At 30.9% G+C, this 22,285-nt stretch overlaps 2 protein-coding genes across 2 annotated transcripts in view; one reads left to right on the plus strand and one right to left on the minus strand.

Annotated features, from left to right (window-relative positions):
• Window positions 1–9,383, minus strand: part of LOC111698207 (uncharacterized) — a 56,058-nt gene extending 46,675 nt beyond the window's left edge. The window contains exon 1 of the mRNA XM_023468480.1: window positions 9,225–9,383. Within this exon, the coding sequence (XP_023324248.1) occupies window positions 9,225–9,297 (73 nt within the window). The 5' untranslated portion in view covers window positions 9,298–9,383. The remainder of the gene's footprint in view (window positions 1–9,224) is intronic.
• A 6,151-nt stretch (window positions 9,384–15,534) lies between these two features.
• Window positions 15,535–20,260, plus strand: LOC111698213 (uncharacterized). The gene is made up of 5 exons (XM_023468492.1): window positions 15,535–15,624; window positions 16,597–16,634; window positions 17,916–18,015; window positions 19,238–19,291; window positions 20,212–20,260. Exons 1-5 carry the CDS (start codon window positions 15,556–15,558, stop codon window positions 20,257–20,259), a joined length of 309 nt encoding a protein of 102 aa, XP_023324260.1. The 5' UTR covers window positions 15,535–15,555; the 3' UTR covers window position 20,260.
• The last annotated feature ends 2,025 nt before the right edge of the window (window positions 20,261–22,285 follow it).

Consider the following 22,285-nt stretch of genomic DNA (forward strand, 5'->3'; position numbering starts at 1 on the left):
CAAATATTAGTTAAAGGGACTTCATGTTCATAGAGAAATTAATAATAGAGATGGGTGTCATATACCAATCCTGTTCAGAGAGAAACTAATAACAGAGATGGGTGTCAAATCCCTATCCTGTTTATAGAGAAACTAATAACAGAGATGGTGTTAGATCCTTATCATGTTCATAGAGAAATTAATAATAGAGATGGGTTTTATATCTCTATCACGTTCATAGAGAAATTTATAACAGAGATGGGTGTCATATCCCTATACATCTTAAGAAAAAACCAATAATAGAGATAAGTGTCTTATCCCATTACTTATTTATAGAGACATCATAGAGAGACTTGCTTTAAACCTGCATCCTGTTCATAGAGAAATCTTTTTAATTTTTCGATGAGACACGCCCCGCCGGAGGAGTACATTGGAATATCCGAGCTGAACCAGCCCTTGCAGTCCTAATTTGGGCGGTACCGCCAATGCACAATTACTATAGCGACAGAGGAGAGTGGATAACTTAATAATAGAGAGACGTGTCTTATACCTCCAATGTTTAAAGAGAAATTTACAAAGGAATGTCTTTCCTATCTTGTCCATTGAGAAAAAATAATTTTTCAATACAAAAGAACACCGTCTTTTATGGTAGTCTTTTAACCTCTAAAAACTTAAATTCAAGCATTTTCATTTTATTGAATTAAATTTACAAAGAGTTTAATTATTATAAATTATAAATCTGTTTGTTCCAAAATTTACTCATTGTCTTGTCCTAAATATAATTTTAGAAAGTATCTAAAAATATTTATTAAAAAATTTGTTGGTCATCATCTCATCACTATAAATTATAATAGCTTGATGAGACTCAAGAAATATCAAAATACTTAGAATACCGCTCATTGTATGAACTAAAAAAAAACATATTCGAATTGTTATACATAAAACGCGTGAATGCTGTGGCTCATAGGGGGGGGGGATGTGGGGACACACCCCTTTGAAAATATGGGGAGGGGGATGATTATTAAAAATTCAAGTTCTGATTAAGATTTGGATAAAAAAGTAAAGACCGAACAATCACATAAATTTTAATACAAATGTTAATGTACATGTATTACAAATATTTTAAAATATATTACCAATCATATTCTTAATATAATAATGCTTTAGGGTTTAAAAATGTGCATAATCTGCTGAATTAGTTTGTAAATTGCGAATTATTTTGCACTGTTATATTCAGTGTGCAAATTCATGAAGAAACAATTTTGTAGAGTTTTTTGGCTCCGTCAATTTGAATAATTATATTCAAATTTATTCCATCTTGATTTTAAGTTCCTAGGTTCGGTTCACATATATATATACAATACATAGTAAATATATGTATTATAAAATTTGATTTTTGGGGGCTGTATATTGTATACTGTATACTGTATACTGTATACTGTATATTGTATATACTGTATACTGTATACTGTATACTGTATACTGTATACTGTATATTGTATATACTGTATAAAATATACTGTATACTGTATACTGTATACTGTATATACTGTATACTGTATACTGTATACACTGTATACTGTATACTGTATACTGTATACAGTATATTGTATATACTGTACGGATAAAATTCATTTTATTTATTTATGTAGACCATGATTGAAATTTTAAAAGAGCAAAGGTCAATGCTGTCTGTTTAATATGATAATATGTCTGTAATTTTAGATTAGTTTAATTGAAAGTACGTAATGAAAGAAGACGCATAAAAAAGCAAGCTTACCGTTTTACAAGAACAAAGAAGAGGATCAAATAATCAAATCTATATTTAATAATGTTAAAATTTTAATTAAAAAAGCACCGCGCAGATTGAAAAACGTTCGCTATCTAAAGATTGGAAAATCTGGAAAAAATAAAAAAAATATTGAAAGTTGAGTTTAGATGAACTAAAATAGAAGAAGAAGATAAAATGTATGCGACATTACTGCATCCGATTTTGTGACCTCGTAGCTTCTCTAGTTTTGATTTTATGAGAAACGCAAAATTATCAGAAATTTAAATCTTACGTGGAATTTAATTCAGTTTTGCGTGAAGAAAGAAGGGATTAATGAAGAGGAAGGAAGGCTAATGCAGGAGAAGGACGATAAGGAGGAAACAAGTATTCTTAATCTTTTATTCTTTACTTCAGTCTTTGATTAAAACCTTGCATCCGTTAGTAGTTTTATATTTTATTCTTTTGTTAACCTTACATTCTCATTAGTTTTTTATCATGAAGTCTTCGATTAACCTTGCTTCGTTTATTAGGTTTTATTTGTTATCTTTTACTTGGATTATTTTTGCATCCTTTAGTAGTTTTATATTATATTCTTCTATTAACCTTCCATTCTCATTAGTTTTTTAATCATGAAGTCTTCGATTAACCTTGCTTCGTTTATTAGGTTTTATTTGCTATCTTTTACTTGGATTATTTTTGCAAACTTTAGTAGTTTTATATTTTATTCTTCTGTTAACCTTCCATTCTTATAAGTTTTTTAATCATGAAGTTTTCGATTAACCTTGCACTGTTTATTAGGTTTTTTTCTTTTATTTCTTTTTGCATCCTTTATTATTAATTTTTTATTTAATTCTTTACATTAATTCTTCATTAGTTCTTTTTTTCCTAGATACTTCAGTTCTTCTATTTATCTTCCATCTATTATCTTTTATTATTTATTTTTTGTCTTTTATTTTTTATCTTTTATCCAACGCTTTAATTCTTCTTCTATCCTTTATCTTTCATCCATTATCTTTAATCTTTTATCTTTTATTCTTTATCTTTTATAATTTATCTTTTTTCCTTTATCTTTTATCTTTTTTCTTTTATCCATAATCTTCTATCTTGTTTATCCATTATCTTTTATCCTTTATTTTTTATCCTTTATATTATATCCCTTATATTTTATCCTTTTTCTTTTATCCATAATCTTCTATCTTTTATCCTTCATCTTTTACCCTTCTTCTTTTATCTTTATCTTTCATCCAACACTTCAACACTTTAGTTTTTAATCTCCTTCTCTATAGTCTGTTTAACATGATGTTGTCAATTATATCTCTCTATCCCTAAACTGCTCAGAGCAAACATTTCAAGGCTGAAACATGCCAACTTAAAGAATACATGTATAGAGTGTTGAGTGGGGGGGAAAAAAGTCCTGATATTGCGGATTCAAATTGTTGGCAGTTCAAGCCAACATATTCATTTTCCAAGCTAAGGCGATTATACTTGAAATGTTAAACCAAGCTATTCCACCCTTTCTTCTCTCCTATTTTCCTTCACTGGGTTTTTTATTCTTGAAATTAAACTCTCCCATGCCTATTCCCCTTTAGTATCTTATCCTATTCCCATTCCCATTCCCTCGCCCATCTCCTTTTGCATCCGAATCGTCATTCCCATCCGATCCCTATCCCTTAATCATCTTTTCTTCCCATTCCCATCAAACATGTAAAATTCTCTTCATATTCCCATCATGTCTCCCATTTCCTCTTAACCAATTTCCCATTCACAGTCTTTACATTCCCATCAACGATGTCTTCTACACTTCCCATTCCCATCTCCTCTCCTTATTTCATTCCCAATCCCCAGTCAAGCTTCCACATTTCAGGATTTTAAAGAATCCCCAAATTGTTTGAATCAAAACAAAAGCTGAATAGTGAAACCAAGATAACTTTTTAATACTTTATAAATTTTGATGAATTTTGGGGACTAAGTGTAGAGATGAATACTTCAATCAATCAATCAATCAATCAATCAACTAAATGTCCAGGTGTTCCCAGGTTAGGTTACTAAGTGAACTAATATTAATAAATCTGGGGCAATTAGCATTAAATTTAGGATTTAGTTTAGGATTTACGTATACAATATACAATATACAACATACACACGTGAAGGGTGTCCCAAAAAAAGTTGGACCAAGCTGCAGAAAAATAGCAAATAACTTTTAAACACAAAGTGTCTGATTGATAATAGTTTTTATACTGATTTTTCTTTTTTTTAAGGTGGATTTTTTTGTTCTCGTGACATCCTGTAGCTGAGTTTACAGGTGTGTGCCTGCACCCAATATCCTACCCAGCCCTTCTATACTTCCGCTAACAAATATTCAATAAAAACAAACTAACAAACTGTTAAGCCACAAACTAGCAAACTGCAGGCAAACTGGCAAAGTTTAAAGTAACAAATCGACAAACTGTAAAGTTACAAACTGACAAACTATAAACTGTAAAGATGAAAAACCGACAAAGTGGCAAACACTGAGGATACAAAGTGACAAACTGACTAACCGACCAACATTATGCTAAAAAACGGAAAGGAACTGACAAACTATGTAACGACGACATGACTAATTGAAAAGCGACAAACTGGCAAACTATAAAGCAGCAATTAGACTTATTGACAGCCAACCAAGTAATCAGTGGTAAACTGACTAACTGACAAACTGACACGATAAACCGACAAACTATCTAAATGACATGAAAAACTGACAAACTGACTAACTGGCATTAAACACTGACAAACTGACTAATTGACAAACTGGATAATTGACAAACTGGTTAACTGACAGACATAAAAAAAGGAAAAACTAACTGGTTGAACTTTTTACTTGCCAATAAAATCTTGGTTGTCCTTTTTATATTCTATTCAAGGGGTTGGCAATAGCAAACGCGTACAGTGCAAGGCCTCCCCCTCTCTGGTTTGTTTTTTAAAACAATTACCGGTATTTTTGTTTATTTCCTTGCTTTCATCCGGTTAAATATTTAAACAATAAAACAATTATAATAATTTATGTAAATTTATATAAAATAATTACATTATAGGATATAGGGATATAAGAATATACAAGGATACAAGGATTATAGGAAGGATACAAATATACACGGAGGTGATATAAGGATACACGATCACAAAGATACAATGATAAAAGAATACACGATTACAAGGATACAAAGATACAAGGATACAAGAATACAAGGATACAAGGATACAAGGATACAAGGATTCAAGGATACAAGAATACAAGGATACAAGGATATAAGGATACAAGGATACAAGGATACAAGGATACAAGGATTCAAGGATACAAGAATACAAGGATACAAGGATACAAGGATACAAGGATACTAGGATACAAGGATACAAGAATACAAGGATACAAGGATACAAGGATACAAGGATGCAAGGATACAAGGATACTAGGATACAAGGATACAAGGATACAAGGATACAAGGAAGCAAGGATACTAGGATACAAGGATACAAGAATACAAGGATACAAGGATACAAGGATAAGGATGCAAGGATACAAGGATACTAGGATACAAGGATACAAGGATACAAGGATACAAGGAAGCAAGGATACAGAGTTACAAGGATACAAGGATAAACGGATTTCAGGATTCAAGGCTGCTGAGATATAATTTCATTCTTAATTTTTTGTCTGATAAAACCCTGTCATAAAGCTGAATTATATTTTAACTGTGTGGGTTTTACATTTTGACGTTGTTTAGCTCCTCCCTTGGTAAACTGTATACCCGGAGTAAACCGAACCCGAACACGACCCAGACTCCAGGAATACCTCCTCCCTTCATCCATATACGTCCTTCTCTAATATGCATAAACAAACCTCCCAGCATAAAAAGTTGACAATAAAGTTTAGTGTAAAACTGTTTGTGCAACTCTACATGAATGATATCACTATATATGCACTGTTCGTGTTCAATTTGCCTGAGAGAAACATTTTTTTTATTTTCGGTTCAAAAATCTAGTTCCAATCTTTCCTACTATCCATACTATCCTACTATCCTACTATCCTACTATCCTACTATCCTACTATCCTACTATCCTACTATCCTACTATCCAACTATCCCATTATCTAACTGCAGTTTATAAACCACAAGACAGTTAGTCTGTAAAGTCAAATATTGTAAAAATGAATATTGAGATAAAGTTCAGATTCCCACAAATAATATTTCCGTTTAGTTTCAAGATTTGAATATTTTGCATCTTAAACCAAAACTTCAAAATCTTTAAGCAATGTTGTATTGCTGTGGTGGCGAAGTTTAACGGGAAAAAAATACTCCAAACTGTACATTGTACAATTTACAGTGTACGGTGTACAGTGTACGGTGTACAGTGTACTGTGTACAGTGTACAGTGTACAGTGTACAGTGTACAGTGTACAGTGTACAGTGTACAGTGTACAGTGTAGAGTGTACAGTGTACACTCTACACCGTACACTGTACATTGTACATGTCGACGTATTTTCAAGAGAATCTATTTAGAGTGTCAGCCCGATTCACAATCACAACGGTACCTTTGAACATATTTTGAGTAATAATCATCGTTTGTCTTTTTATTTCAAAATAAATTCTGTCAGCCTCTTTTCTTGTTTCTGTTAAATAAATCCGCAAATTACTTCCTATTTTCATTTTTAAAACAAGGATAGATCGATACTGCATTTTTTCTCAGACAAAAGTTTAAAAGATACTGTTGTGAATCGAGTATGGATGGATATGCAACACTATAGATAAGATTATTACATTTACATTATGAACGGATTTTAGTTTTAACTATAAACCCTGCCAACCTGAACTCTCTCTCTCTCTAGAAAATATGTAAATATTGAATGAATTTCAAGATATCACTAAAATATCGCATCATGTTTTTATGTTTCCAATTGTGTATACAAATTTGACATAAACCCCACATAAAAATTAACCGACGTATTACGTGTGATCGATTTTTTAAAATTTTACCTCCTCCTATAAAAGATTTTTTCCCGAATTAGTCTCCTTTTTCTTTAAAACAGGTCAAATTTGGTATCTAGGGCAGGTAAATACTGCACATTTTGTTTTTTCTATATTTTTAAAATTATTTGATTTAGTGATGCCATAAAACTAATCAATTTTTTGTTAAATAATTGACAGATTTTTACAATTTAAAAAATTCATAATTCATTCTTTCAATATGGATCTTTTGATACCAATGTTGATCTACTTTGAAAAAAAATGTCGCTTTTGTGAATTATTAAACCTAGTAACTGGTTTTCGGTTGGCAATTTCAACTTGCGAAAAAAATTGTCTTTTCTAAATGTTGTTTTAATTTGGAAACTTATCCTATACGCATAGAGGGGAGGGCAAAGGTAAATACTGATCATCCCTAATACATATACCTAATACATAAACATATAATATAACATGTATCAAATATTTATCAATCTGTAATAGGATCTAGATAGGTCTTACTGCTTCCACCCATAATCTATCTATCTATCTATCTATCTATCTATCTATCTATCTATCTATCTATATATCTATCTATCTATCTATCTATCTATCTATCTATCTATATCTTTAAATGAAAATATTCTTGTTTAACTTTGAAATGGTTCACAATTAATAAACGTTTATACTCCGTTGTCGGAGAACAAAGAAGAAAAGCGGGCTGAAATTGTTTGGTTTGGTTTCTCGTCTCCGAGAGGAGCTTTTAAGTTGAAGACGACATTACATAGAAGGGGGGGGGGTCTTAATGTTAATGGTTGACAATATTGTATGACAATGTAACCCTGGGATGCAATATATAACATTGCATTCCTGCTTTTAGGGATGCAATGTAACAAAGTTAAAAACAAATTACATATATCTTTATTCACGTGACGCAACACGGATGCAGTAATATATAGGAGGGAATACCACACTGCCTTGGCTTGACTTGACCATGTTGGGTATATATCGTTACGCTTAAGATGCTTGGGAAGCTTCGGTCATATGTTTAGCTATTATTTCAACAAAAAGGAAGTTTAATTTATATGCCGAATTTATGGCTTTAAAGGAAAACAGTTGTGCAGAAAACATGCAATATTTTACACTAAAATTAAATTAAATTTTGTTTAATGTTTTGCATCAAATTTTACCACTCTGTTATCTCATTGTTTTGTAAAATATAAAAACACTGTTTCCAGGAATATTTGAATTTAAATTTTTAAATTCTTAAAATTTTAGATTTTTTTTTATGGAGTTTTTTTATTTCTTGAGTTGAACAAAGTTCGTTGATCTTTTGAACATATTTCTTTAATTTTCTAATCACTTGAAAAATTTTGTTTCTGTTAATTGTGATTACTTAATTCAATATTCAAAAATCAGTGTCTTGTATAATAATGCAAACATAAACCTGAACATCTGGCAAAACACTAGGATTATTCTTTATTGAACAAATATTAGTTAAAGGGACTGTAAGGCGTAAACATAATTTAAAATGCCCGATTTACAAAGGTATCCTTTAGATACCTTTGTGACTCGATTTCTGTAAAATTGTTTCTTTTAAAGGGAGTGAACGGCAATGAATGGTTATTGAACCAAGAATGTACTGTTGCACAGAATTTTTTTAGTATTCATTTGAGACATACAATACGTTTTAATGATGTATAATTAACGAGTTTAAGCGAAAAGTCGACGTTTAACATCATCCATTTGGGTGGTTACGTTTAGAGAATGGATTTTTTTAAATTATCAAATAACGCCCACGAAAATTGTATCAAACATTCTACGGTAAAATATTTAGATGTTAAAGAACATATTTCTTAATAGAGAAGTCAATAAAATCAATGTTAGAATTAATTTTTTTCTTTTTCATCATTATATTTAATTTCTCATTCTTTACGAATTTGTTCGCAGATTTCTACAAATTCTTCAAATAAATAAGATTACTTATTTTTAATTTTTATTTTCTTAACCTGTTCCTAAACAACTAATTAGTTTACTCTAGTATTGTTGATACATTTTTTGTCATCGTTATTTTATAATTTCAAAAAATAGATTCTCAAAGCGTAACCACCCAAATGGATGATTTTAAAAGTCGACTTTGCGCTAAAACTCAGTAATTATACATCATTAAAACAGTTCATATGTCATAAATGAATCCTAACAAATTTGTCCACGATACTTCATTCTCAGTTCAACTACCATAAAAACTGTTTAAATTAACAACAAATGGATATCTTATTCATACTTGAGTACACAGAGCTTTTAAAAATACCATTGAAAATCGTGCATTGTCATCTTTGCCTAGAAGCTAACTTGAAATTACGCGTGTATTCCCTTTTAACTGGCGGGCAACAGGGAGATGTTAAATTGTGTTTCAAATTTGGAAAATTGGTTTTAAAATGTTATTCTTAAATTCGGAAACAAGCCATTAAAAAAAATGGGGGAAACCTATACCTTGTGGTTGATGACACAAATTTGCGTCACCCTGCTCCTCTAGTATCACCCCCAGGCTTTCCATATTCACCATGATTTTTTGCGTAATCTTTGATTGTCGCAGATAATGTTCACTGCTTCACGTATATTCAGGAACTAACGTACGCATGCCTCCGGACGCATTGTTGGGTTTGGGCACATGTAGAGTTTGAACCTGGAAGCGTACACCGCTCTATCTTTGCGTCAGGATAATATACGCAATTATTAGGGATACGCTGGATCTGTAGGCTCTCATTAGAGATTATAGATGTTTAATAATAATGACTGAAGAGATTAAAAATAGTCTTTACACGTGCATGGAACACAATATGACAGGTGTAAAGAACACAATATGACACGCGTAAAGAACACAAAATGACACGTGTAAAGAACACAATATGACCCATGTAAAGAACACAATATGACACGTGTAAAGAACACAATATGACACATGTAAAGAACAAAATATGACACGAGTAAAGAACACAATATGACACGTGTAAAGATCACAATATAACAAGTGTAAAGAACACAATATGACACGTGTAAAGATCACAATATAACAAGTGTAAAGAACACAATATGATATGACACGTGTAAAGAACACAATATGACACGTGTAAAGAACACAATATGACACGTGTAAAGAACACAATATGACATGTGTAAAGAACACAGTAAAGAACACAATATGACACGTTTAAAGAACACAATATGACACGTGTAAAGAACACAATATATGACACGTGTAAAGAACACAATATGACACGTGTAAAGAACACAATATGACACGTGTAAAGAACACAATATGACACGTGTAAAGAACACAATATAACAAGTGTAAAGAACAAAATATGACACGTGTAAATAACACAATATGACACGTGTAAAGAACACAATATGACACGTGTTAATAACACAATATAACAAGTGTAAAGAACACAATATGACACTTGCAATGAAGACATTTTGACACGTGTAATGGAACATAAAATATCGTGAATGTGGAGAATGGAACACATCAAGGCACCCATGGAATATAATAATACATGTGTATTTGTATGAAACATGGACCATAGGACGTAAGTCGTATTCGTATATGGAACACAACATGACAAGAATATGAAATATAATATAGAACGTTTATGGAACACAACAGGACATGTTTATGGAACACAAATTAACACGTGTATGTAACACAACAGGACACGTGTATGAAACACAATATGACACGAGTATGGAACTCTAGATGGCTTGTATTTGGAACACGCAAAGCAAATATTTTGAATTAGTTTATTGTTAAAAGATATTTTCCTACTGGTTATGAAGGATTATTAAAATGAAAATATTTTTGTCAAATTCGACGTATTTTTATCCTTATCAAACCAAGTATAGAAATATAAGAATAAGTGAAGGATATAATGAATGAATGTAAGAAAATAGAATAAAATGAAAATAACAAAGACAGCAAAGAACAAATGAAATGATAAATTATGTATGATGGATTTGTTCTTTTTTTAATAAACGTTTTACAGTATTATATTCATGGTTTTCCATTTTACTGAATGTTTAGACATGACGGGGTCACTATGGACTTTTCCATGAATAACAACATATTCTTCCATTTTAATTCTAGTTAGAGACAAGAAAAAGTAGTTATAAATGTATTCATTTTTTTAATAGCAATATCAAATCAAATCTACTATGAGATTTTATAGCATGTCAGACTCCCCAAAATAAATAAAGTTTACTACAGTCAGATGTATGAAAATGTGGAATAAAGAAGACGACATTTAGGAGATCTTTTCTGCATTTGATATTAGCTTAAAAGCAAATATATTTAACACTATGCGTAGTCGTTTTTATATTCCAGTTTTATGAGTCTCACTGTTATAAATGTGTAAACTTAGGTTTGGGTAAGTTTAGTTTATTCAATGGGTACACTACACTGCACATGGCTGAAGGATTTTAGTTTTACTAGGCTTTTAGGGCGATTCACGCCCATCTTCTTTTTAAATTGTGAACATGTTCTTTTTGTTTACATTTTAAAACTAAGAAGAAAAAAATGTTGCGGATTTAAAAAAAATACGCGGATTTTCAAGAATTTAAATTTTTTTACAAAATTAAAAACCTTTAAAACACATTTTTTAAATTTTTATCATTCGTAAACCTTCTCTGTGGACATGTGATGTCCCACACAAATTTGGGCCCGATCGGTTCAGCCGTTTTGACGTTTATTAGATACAAACAAACAAACAGACAGACAGACAGACAAGCCAAATTTATATATAGATGCTGGTTTTTCATTTTTGGGGGCAAAATACACAGCTATGACAGGACAACTGAGAGAATGAATAAAGGAATGCTGTTTAAAAAGAAGAATAACATTCGACAATGAACATTGACAGGATGAGAAGATAAAAATGTGAAGAAACAATCTCAAGAACTGACGAGGGTCAACCCAGACCGAAATATATTTTCAATAAATGTGGAACTAACATCTACTTTTTTACTCTACAGAGGTTTGGTCCATCACCATCACTGAATTTTAAATAATAATTCTTTGAGTGTTGAAGGGAGGGAAGGATGAATTACTGGATTTTGTTTGGTTAAAGGATGAATTGCTGGACTTTGAAAGGATGAAAGGACAAAATAATGAAAGGATAAAAGGATAGAATAACGTGTTACTGGATTATGTATAATGATGCAAAAAAAGAGATAAAAGGATGAATAGGTGAAAGAATGTGAGGATGAATGGATAAAAAAAAGACGAATTACTGGTCTATGAGTGGTGTAAGAATGTAAGGATGAATGGATAAAAAAGACGAATTACTGGACTATATGAGTGATGAAGAATGTAAGGATGAATAGATATAAAAGACGAATTACAATACTATGAGTGATGAAAGGATGAATGGATGTATAATTGAATATTCTGTTCCCGTATATGAAGAGATTACCTTAAATCTTTCCTAAACGTTACATTATTAAAAAGGAATTGTCTCCAATGTTAAATGCTTAAGTAGGATTTTTAAAAACTTTTGTAAAATAAATATCTATAGAAATTTTATTCCTTTCAATTTAACTATAAACCTTTGACAGAGATAAGAAACCCACCATTGGTTAATTAGTTTAAGAATATTTAAGTAAAAACCATATATAAGTAACGTATAACCTCAACTTTAGAAACCCCAATTTCTAATCTGTTGAATATTTTTGTATGGTATTGCTGTAAAGTAAGTCTGTTAAATATGTTTTATAGGTTATCATTAAATCTAAATAATAAGAGAAAAGATTGTGTAAAACAGGACCCACACAACTGAAGGGGACATTAGTTCCAAAACAAGTGTTAGAAATGGGCCAATTGTTAGTTTTGGAACTAATATCCCCTGAACTGTGGAATATGGAGACGACATTTACGTAATGTTCTTTGTATTCGATGTTGTACGTTATGAAGAAAAAAGTTTTACCAGAAGCATTAAAATCACCTTGTTGACTGTAATGTATACACAACACAATAGATAAGTTTCATGTTTAATGGACTTTTCTTAACTTGAAGGGACTAGAAGCGTAATTTCAGGTGACCTTTCAAAGCTTAAATGACAAAGCCTAATTTACAATGGTTCTCTTAAAAAAATGTCTAATCAAGTATGATTGTATATCTAAGTATTTATAATCTTAAAAACTGTTTATTTTCAAATGTGGGTTCTCTGCAATTAAGGGCGGTTTTAATTGCACCCGGCGATAGACGGGTTTCCCGACGCTCTAGCACCCTCGTCCGTGAAGCAGTCCGACTGAAAAAACTTGTGCATTTCTACTGAAAGAAAACGTTTTGGAATTATCAGAAATAACACTACCAAAAACCTTGAAAAACGACAATATCTTTCACATTATTGAAAATAGCTAAAAGGGAACCGTTGTGAATTAGGCATTGCCATTTTTTACATGGAGGGGCAACGCACAGGCAGCCGTAGTACATTTGAATTTCCGAGCCGGGTCAACCTTTCCTGTCCCAGTTTGTACTGTGTCGCCCGGACATTGGGTAAATAAAGCAGACACTCAATCGGACTAGCGGGTGCAGCAAGGTTGACGCGGTCAGACTTTAGGTTGAATTTACTTTTACTAAAGAGTCAGAGGTGCGTGCACGGCTTACACTCTCCCTTTGATTCTAATAGTAGTTTTCCTATTCCATAGTTTCATGAGTCCCACTGTATCAAAAAACTGAAGAAATTCTTTTAATATTATGTATATAGAATGTCATGAGGTTATAGTTTTGCCGACGAACCAATAATTACTTGTCAATCTTGTCGTTTCTAAAATAACAATCTTTTTAGTTTTCTGCAAAATTAACCGTTAAGGGATAAATAACGCATCCTATTTAATTCAAAGAAAAAAATACTTGTTAAACCTTTTACTAAAAATTTCGTTGAAATATTTATTTTACATTTGGTAAAAAGAACCCCTTTTTATTCTTGTAAATTTATATAAAAGATGAAGGATGGATGAATAAGGATAAGAAGTGCTCAGAACCCTTTTCTGAAAACAGCAAATCAACCAACTATATATATATATATATATATTGTTGTTGAACATTATCTAGTTGAGACAGATATATATACGTTGCTTGTTTTGGTGTTTGTCTGGATGTTTGTATCCAATAAACGTTCAAACGGCTGAACCGATATAGTCCAAAGTTTTTGTGGGACCTCACATAGCCCCAGAAAAGGTTCATGAATGATCAAAAATTCCAAAAATTTGCCTCCAACAAAATTTGATTTTTATTAAATTTTGAAATCCACGACATTTTTTATGAAATCCGCGAACTTGTTTTTTATTTTGTTTTACAAAGAGAGTAAGAATAAAAGGATTGTTACACAAACAAAAAGTTGATGTGCTTCTCACATGAGTACCAATGTATAAACCTTCAATCAAGAATTGGTACTATACAAAAACACGACAATTTTTATAAATACTTCCACTACTTTTAAATAATGGTGGGAAAAAATATCACAATGTCCAGATTAAATTAATGAATAAAATTTCTGCAGTCGTCTCTAAAAGTTTTATCCAATTATGGGCGGACGAATAGAGTAAACATTTTTGTTGATTTTTTCAAAACATTTGAGGTTTTCGGAATTTTAAAGGTTCCACAAATATTTGAGTTTTTTAAACATTTTCTTACCTCATGTCAAATTGTACTGGCCATCAATACTTATGAGTAATACTTGATCAAAACGAATACATCTTAAACAATATTTGTTGGTACAAACAGGGCTTTCAAACTATAATAAAAACGTGCCGTAGAGCACATTTATCAAAATTACCTTAAAAACAGATAAAATCTTGATTGACAAATTCAGCATATTGAAAATATCTTTACATACCTGAAATGAAAATCATCATTAATTTTTTCGTTAAAAAATGTTGGTCTGAGGCTGTTGAAATTTTCTGAATTTTCCTAAATACCCATAGCCCTCCATTTAAGTCCAACACCGGGCCGGCTTTTATACTAACTGCCTGAGTCCTGAGGCACACTGCCTAAATGACTACTTTTTCCTGTATCAAACTAAATCTTTGTTTTGACCCACTTTCAGTTGTCAGATTTTGATAATTTTTAGCTTTTGGAAAAGTTTATGACAAATGGAAACGGATTGCACAAGTTTGGCAACAAACTTTTTGCAAAAATTATTTCCATACAACCCGTCAAAAGAAATTTGCACATTTTTAGTTTTTCTCTATTACACATCTGCAGGTTATTTCAAATTTTGCAAAAATTCTTGTATATTTGAAATGGGCTTTTAAAAAATATATATTTTATCATTTTTTAAACATTTATTTTTCAAACATTTTTACTATATAACTGGGTTTTGCAAAAATGAGCAAATTTTTTTTTGCAGATTCTAAAAGTAGAGCAATGATGTATCATTTGTCATATTTGGACATAAAACATGGGATTTAGAGGGGCGGGGATCAAATTGACCCCCCCCCCCCCAACAGCGTATTTTGGTTTTCAAGTACCCGAGAAGGGATAGGGTTAAATTATGAGAATTTCTCTATTGCTTCTGAAGCAAAATTTCGCAGAGAAACTGCAAATGTAAAATAACAGTTTTCATACTTGATCAGACAAAGCTTTCAAAGACACAGCTAAGCATTGAACATGCCATCAATGCCATCCAGCAACAGGGGTTCACTTCCAATTATGTTTGCAAATAGTCGTTTATTAAAAAGATTGCTTTTTCTTTGTTTTATTGAAAACAGTATTTCTGTGTTTAATGTCAAAAACGTATATCTGAAAACTGTTGTATAATTCCAGATGAAGTTAGCAGGGATTCTATTATTCATCTCGTTCTGCCTGCTAGAAGAATATTCAGCAAGCAAGGAGGTTAGATACAACCAATATATGTAGAAATAAGCCAGGAGGTTAGATACAACCAATATATGTAGAACTAAGCCAGGAGGTTAGATACAACCATAGAGAATAGAATACATAGAGAGGAATTAAAAGAATCTCTCGGTATGAATTTTGTCAGTCCCTTTCAGCCTGAAAGGGAGTTCAAAGTGTACAAATCATGTAAATGTTCACAAATTATATGCAGTAGAGTACATTAATACAGCATGTTCCCTAGACTATTCATTTCAATTTCGAAATCTTTAAAGCTGTTAAATAAACTTTATAATGACTTAGGTGAATAAAAACATCATTTGATTTAGTTTTAACGGAAAATCATCGTTTGTAAAGTGGAAGGCATAGAGTTTATGTGAAATGATCATTGGTCAATTATGAATCCTATTTCATAATTTGGTTTTCTTTTAACAATAATTATAGATTTTCTATAAAATGATATTCCAGGGCCCAACAGGTTATATAGCATAAATATGCGAAGTACACCTGCAGTATGGAAACAGTACAACAAAATGGCCGTTTTACACTTTTTTCCAGTAAATTCCTCTCTATATATTCTATTCTCTATGGATACAACCAATATATGTAGAACTAAGCCAGCAGGTTAGATACAACCAATATATGTAGAACTAAGCCAGAAGGTTAGATACAACCAATATATGTAGAACTAAGCCAGGAGGTTAGATACAACCAATATATGTAGAACTAAGCCAGAAGGTTAGATACAACCAATATATGTAGAACTAAGCCAGGAGGTTAGATACAACCAATATATGTAGAACTAAGCCAGGAGGTTAGATACAACCAATATATGTAGAACTAAGCCACGATTCCAAAAATTGTTGATTTTTCTACGATTTAAGTTGATATAAAAGTTGTAATACATTTTATGAAATTTTTTCGAGTTTAAAGTTTTGAAGTAAAGAGTTTTATTAATCATTTTATTGAAAGGAGTATGGAGGGTTCTACCCTAGCTATATTGGAGAAAGGTAAAATATTTTAATCTTATTTAGAGATTTTGATTTTTATTTCAAAGTTTACATCAAGGAGTATTTCAATGTTACAGTAAGAACTATAACACTGTGGAATAGGATGACAATAGTATGTAGAATTTGGCTTTAAGTTGCTTAAACAGTGACTTGGGTCTATTTGAGACTATGTCACAGCACACAAATGTTGGTTTTTTGATTGCATGATGATTCTTTAATGGCCACTTGAAAATTAATAATAATTCATTAACATTAAATAGACTATAATACTAAAAATCATTAGACATAAAGCTAGTTAAAATAAATACATGAATTTCATATTTTTATGATTTACATCAAATTTACATTTTGTTATGATAGGATAAAAATAATAACAAAAATTTGCTCTGTACCACGCACATTGTTAAAACAAACGATGTTAAAAATAAAACAATATCTTCCGAAAAGTAAAATCAGTTATTAAGGAAAAAAGAAACTCAGATTCCTTACATTTTTATTCTAAATTTAGGATCACATAGACTATCTTTTAATTTGATAAAATATACTTTATGATTTACTTTCCAATTTTAACCTCCACTCGGCTTTTTATATTGCAGATAGTGTTCAGAGATGTATCAAATTGATAATTAGCAAAGAAAAACTGAAAGTTTTTGTTTCCAAAACTTTATTAATTTATATCAGGTCAAACTACCGATGGTTTTTTTTTCAAACTGAAGACGTGTTTTCAGGACACATTCCATTTATAAATTTGCATGTATTATTCACAATAGAACTCTTAAAAGCTTTGGGTAGTCAAGTATGAATTAGATATCCAGGTTTTTAGTTTTGAAAACTGTTTGTTTTTATTTGTGGGTTCTCATGCTAAAATGTCATTTCAATTTTTCAGAATTAAAAACTTTTAAATTTCAAATAAAATGACTTTATGTTTCACATCATTGATCAGACTAAGGTTTCAAAGGTTCTATTGTGAATTGGGCTCTTTAGATAGTGGGTCTCTTAAAGGGACAGACCGGCTATGTAAGGTAGTTGAACTGAGTATGCAGTGTCGTGGACATATTTTTTAGGAATCATTTGAAACATTTTGAAAGATTTGTAAATCCTGAGTAATTATACATCGTGGAAAAGTTTTTTATGTCTCAAATGAATCCTAAAAAATTTGTCCACAACACTGCATACTCAGTTTAACTACCTTACATAGCCGGTCTGTCCCTTTAAAATAAAAAATAAAAACCATTTAAAAGTAAAAACATTGAAATGTTTCTCAACGATGCCCATCTCTAGGTCTAACTTGGCAGCACTGATAAAACGTTCCATTGGATTTGATCGGGAATCTCCTGAGGGACAGCTCAGGGAGAAATCCCAGCTCCTACTGTCAGTTCAGGTAGGGATTAAGCCAAGGATATTAAATTAAGGATAGTAAAATAGGATTTCCCAGCTCCTACTCTCAGTTCAGGTAGGAACTAAGCCAAGGATATTAAAGTAAGGACAGTAAAATAGGATTTCCCAGCTCCTACTCTCAGTTCAGGTTAAGATTAAACCAAGGATAGGAAAGTTAGGATGGTAAAATGGATATACCAGCTCCTACTGATATTTTAGGTTGAGATCAAACCAAGGATATTAAAAGTAAAGATAATAAAATCAGATTTCTCAGCTCCTACTTTCAGTTCAGGTAGGGATTAGGCCACGGTTATTAAAATAAGGATGGTAAAATATGATTTCCAGGGCCTACTCACAGTTCAGATTGAGATTAAACCAAGAATATTAAAGTAAGGATGGTAAAATAGGATTTTTAGAAAACCAAGGATAGCGAAGTAAGGATTGCTAAATAGGAAATCCTACTTTATTCAAGTTGGGAATGAATTATGGATAGTAAATTCAGGATGGTTAGAAAGAAAATTTACTCAAACTAAAATTAAAGACAAATTATTAAAGGGATAAATAGGACCAAGATTTTGTGATGTCCTGTAAAGGTAAACTACGGATAAAATCAAAATCAATACTTTTTCAAAATTACTTTTTTTTAGCTTGGTGGACAATTCCTTTATCATAAATTTGTCTCCAGGGTGTAATTTAATTTTGGAATATTATGACTTTGACAAAACTAGTTTAGGAAGGATGATTAGCTTTCATGAAAAAATGTTTAAATTTTACATTTTTTCTTCTTGAAATATTGACTGTCAACGCTATCTAATTAGATTACATTGATTAATTCTTAATATCTTTAAGAATTTAAAATGTTGAAATTAAAAAAAAGAAAGAATTTTTTTTACATTATAGCTCTGGAAAATGTTCATAGATTTTAATTTTCTGAGAGTAACTGGCATTAGCTTGTAATTGAACAAAGGTGGTTTTAACTGATATTTTGTTGTGTTCTTCGTGCGTTATTGCAACTCAAATTATTTCCGAAAAGTTAGCGTTTTTAAAAATCATAAATGAAAGTTTCATTTACCAAGGATCTATTTATCAAATTACTTCAACAAATTAACATAATTAAATAATTCTACTTTAGAAATGGGGGAGGGGGGTTTGTTTTAATAGGTGAAGCATTCTCAAACGAACGCGTGTATATGGAAAATAGAAATGAATTAGTTGAAATTATTCAGGCTCCGATGGATGTACTTAGAACAGCACATCTGAAGTCTATGCTACGAAGACAGGTATGATGGGAAATAGCTTGTTATGCTCTTCTATCCCTTGTAAGGTATCCAACTTATAAAAGGCACTACGACAATCTGTCAAGATTACGATATTTCAAAAATGTACACTATAAAACTTTTCTTTTATGAAAGTAGGCACAATTTTTACCCTAAACAATGCAGTAAAAAACTAACCAAATATAATCTCAAAATTTTTTAAATACTAACCAAGTATCTATATATAAAATTGTAATCTCTGTAAATATGTTTGTTTGTCCGATCATAACTCATAACTGATTTGTCTCAAATTGGGGAACTCGGGAGAGCCACGGGTTCTTAGCTTAATTTTGAGATAAGTTGAGTGGATTGACTTCAATAGCGAAAATTTAGTTTCCCTGTATAAATTGTTCAAGTGCGGGTAAACTTCGAGAGTAACTGCAGTTTGTAACCTGGTCAGGGCTGGATTCTAAAGCTAGTTAAATATAAAAGTTGGAATTTTTTTTAATATTTATTTTTTTACATAAAACTTTCATTTTAAGTTTTGCAGGAGGTTTAATTGAAAATAAAGTTTAAACTGATTTAAGATAGATATTCGGAATATTTCTTTTTACAAATTCTTTGAGAAATATGCTGGTTGACCAATTAAATTATTTTATACCAATGAATGAGGATCGTGTTTTATTTTTTAAGCAACAAATAGAACTTTTTTGTTTCCTTTTTATTGGTTTTATCTTTGTAACGCAGTTGTTTTTACTTTAAAAGTAGAATTTGCTTTTAAAATCTTATTTTTATTTTCCTCCAAATTATTTTCCGTAAAAGGTTAGTTTGGTCTCCGATACTATTTTGATTAATTATTTTCCTTGTAAAACAAGAATTTAGCTCAAAAGATTAATTGATTAATTTAACTAATTTGATTAATTGATTAATTGATTAATTTGTAGGGTAAGTTGGCCCCAGGACAGAGAGATTACTTAGTCAATATTGGTTAAAGAAAAATATCACATCCGGATATCTGTCTATCTATCTATCTTTTTATTGATTTATCTATTTTTTCTATCTATCTAAAGATCTATTGGATAGATACATAAAGTTAACAACGCATAGGTCTATTTTTGCATCTCTGAATCTAAATCTATCAATAGATAATAGATAGTAAAACAAAATATATAAGATCTTCTATTTAACCATTTTTTTCTGATAAATGTTTGTCTACAACTTTCTTGCAAGCATCATCACAGAACATAAAGTAACCGGAAATTATTTATGAAGGATGAAGTGTGCAGCATTTCTTCTTGAAATATCAACACTTTTTCTTCTACACATTTTCTTTGATAATTTCTTGCAGAACTTTAAAACTGGTGTTAAACATTTCGTACGATATCCCCCCCTCCTCCCCACCTTGCATACAATATGTAAAAAAATGTCACTATTCATGTATATAAAATTATATTAAAGAGGCTGGAAAATTTTATATTTTATGATTAAATTAAGGAAAATATATTTATTCTAATTTATTATTGTTGTTTTATTTCAAGATATGGGTTGAATGTTCAACGTATTTGAAAAAGATTTGATAGGTGAGGTATATAAAAGAAAATAAAAAAATATAAAAAAATATGAAGATTCCGTCAAAATAGAGAGAAGTTGCAAAAAATTATATTTCGGAAAAGTTAAAAAGATGTTTCATAATTTTATTTTTTATAATAATTAATTTTTTTAAAGAAGATGAAATGATATCTTAATTTTTATTTTTTAGATCATTTCTAACTTCTTTGTTGCAGTTTTAGCAAAGGAATTGAGTCTTTGGAACAAAATCAAATATTTAAATCCAAATATCTATAGAACCAGATGTTGTAAATCTTTGATATTTCAAATTCAGATTATTTTATTTAACAGAATTCATAGTTTGAAATATCTAAGGTTTAAAACATTTGGATCCAAAGATATAGTGATTAGAAAATCAGAGTTTGTGGCAAAGACTCTATTCCTTTCTAGCAATATTGGCGCAAGTGAAAGCAACGGAATCTTTGTTGATAAAAAAACCGAAATCATAAGCCCTGGACATGTACGTATTTAAGTCAAAAAGGAGTAATTTGCAAAACCCTGACAGACCCCTCCCCCCATTATGTCAGAGATTTAGGGTTGTATAATCAATTAATTTTTGCTAAAAAGAGGTTGAACATCTCCAAGTATTTATTGTATGCTACATTTTTCATCTAATTAGATAAACATCTGCAAATTCCCACGCATAATATCCTTCACAGTGCTTACTTTAAGTGACTATTTCCGATTAAAATGATGGGTAAGGAACATGGAGGGGGGGGGGGGTATAGTGACCCTTTAAAAAATCATAAAGCTGTTACTAAAAGCAAAAGGAATTGACTCTTTGCAACAAACTCTAATTTTCTAATCCCTATATCTTTGGATTCCAACGTCGTAAACCTTTGAAATTTCAAACTATGACTTTTGTTAGATCAAAAAATATAAGTTTGAAATATCAAAGGTTTACGACATTGGGTTCCAAAGATATTGGGATTAGAAAATCAGAGTTTGTGGCAAAGAGTCAATTCCTTTCTTTTGAAAAATATGTTCCTAATCATCTAATTAGTTCACTGTATAATTTTTACTTTATTTTTGTAAACCGATCCTGAAAACGTACCCACCCAAATTCGTGATCAAACTCAGTAATTATACATCGTGGAAACGTTTTATATGTCTCAAATGAATCCTTAAGAATTTGTCCACAATACTGCATACTCAGTTTAACTACCTTACATAGCCTGTCTTTCCCTTCAAGTAAATGAAGCTCTGATGATATTTTGGAAAATTTTAAATAATTTAATTAATTTTTGTCTAAAATATTTTTTTCCCCGAGTATTTTTTTAAAACATCAAGAATAAAGGATTAAAAATAAAGAAAATGAAAACGGAAAATGAGAATGTTGTATAACAGAGGTAGAGGCTAGATGAGCGGATGTGTAGAGGACTGAAGGAGAAGTATAAAAGATCTGGAATT

The sequence above is a fragment of the Eurytemora carolleeae genome, unplaced genomic scaffold, assembly GCF_000591075.1.
Source record: "Eurytemora carolleeae unplaced genomic scaffold, Eaff_2.0 scaffold312, whole genome shotgun sequence".
Classification (NCBI taxonomy): domain Eukaryota; kingdom Metazoa; phylum Arthropoda; class Copepoda; order Calanoida; family Temoridae; genus Eurytemora; species Eurytemora carolleeae.

Coding starts and splice junctions, on each gene's coding strand:
- LOC111698213 (XM_023468492.1), top strand. CDS start 15,556: ATGAAGTTAGCAGGGATTCTATTATTCATCTCGTTCTGCCTGCTAGAA. Junction 15,625..16,596: donor AATATTCAGCAAGCAAGGAG/GTTAGATACAAC, acceptor TTTTATTGAAAG/GAGTATGGAGGGTTCTACCC. Junction 16,635..17,915: donor CCTAGCTATATTGGAGAAAG/GTAAAATATTTT, acceptor GCCCATCTCTAG/GTCTAACTTGGCAGCACTGA.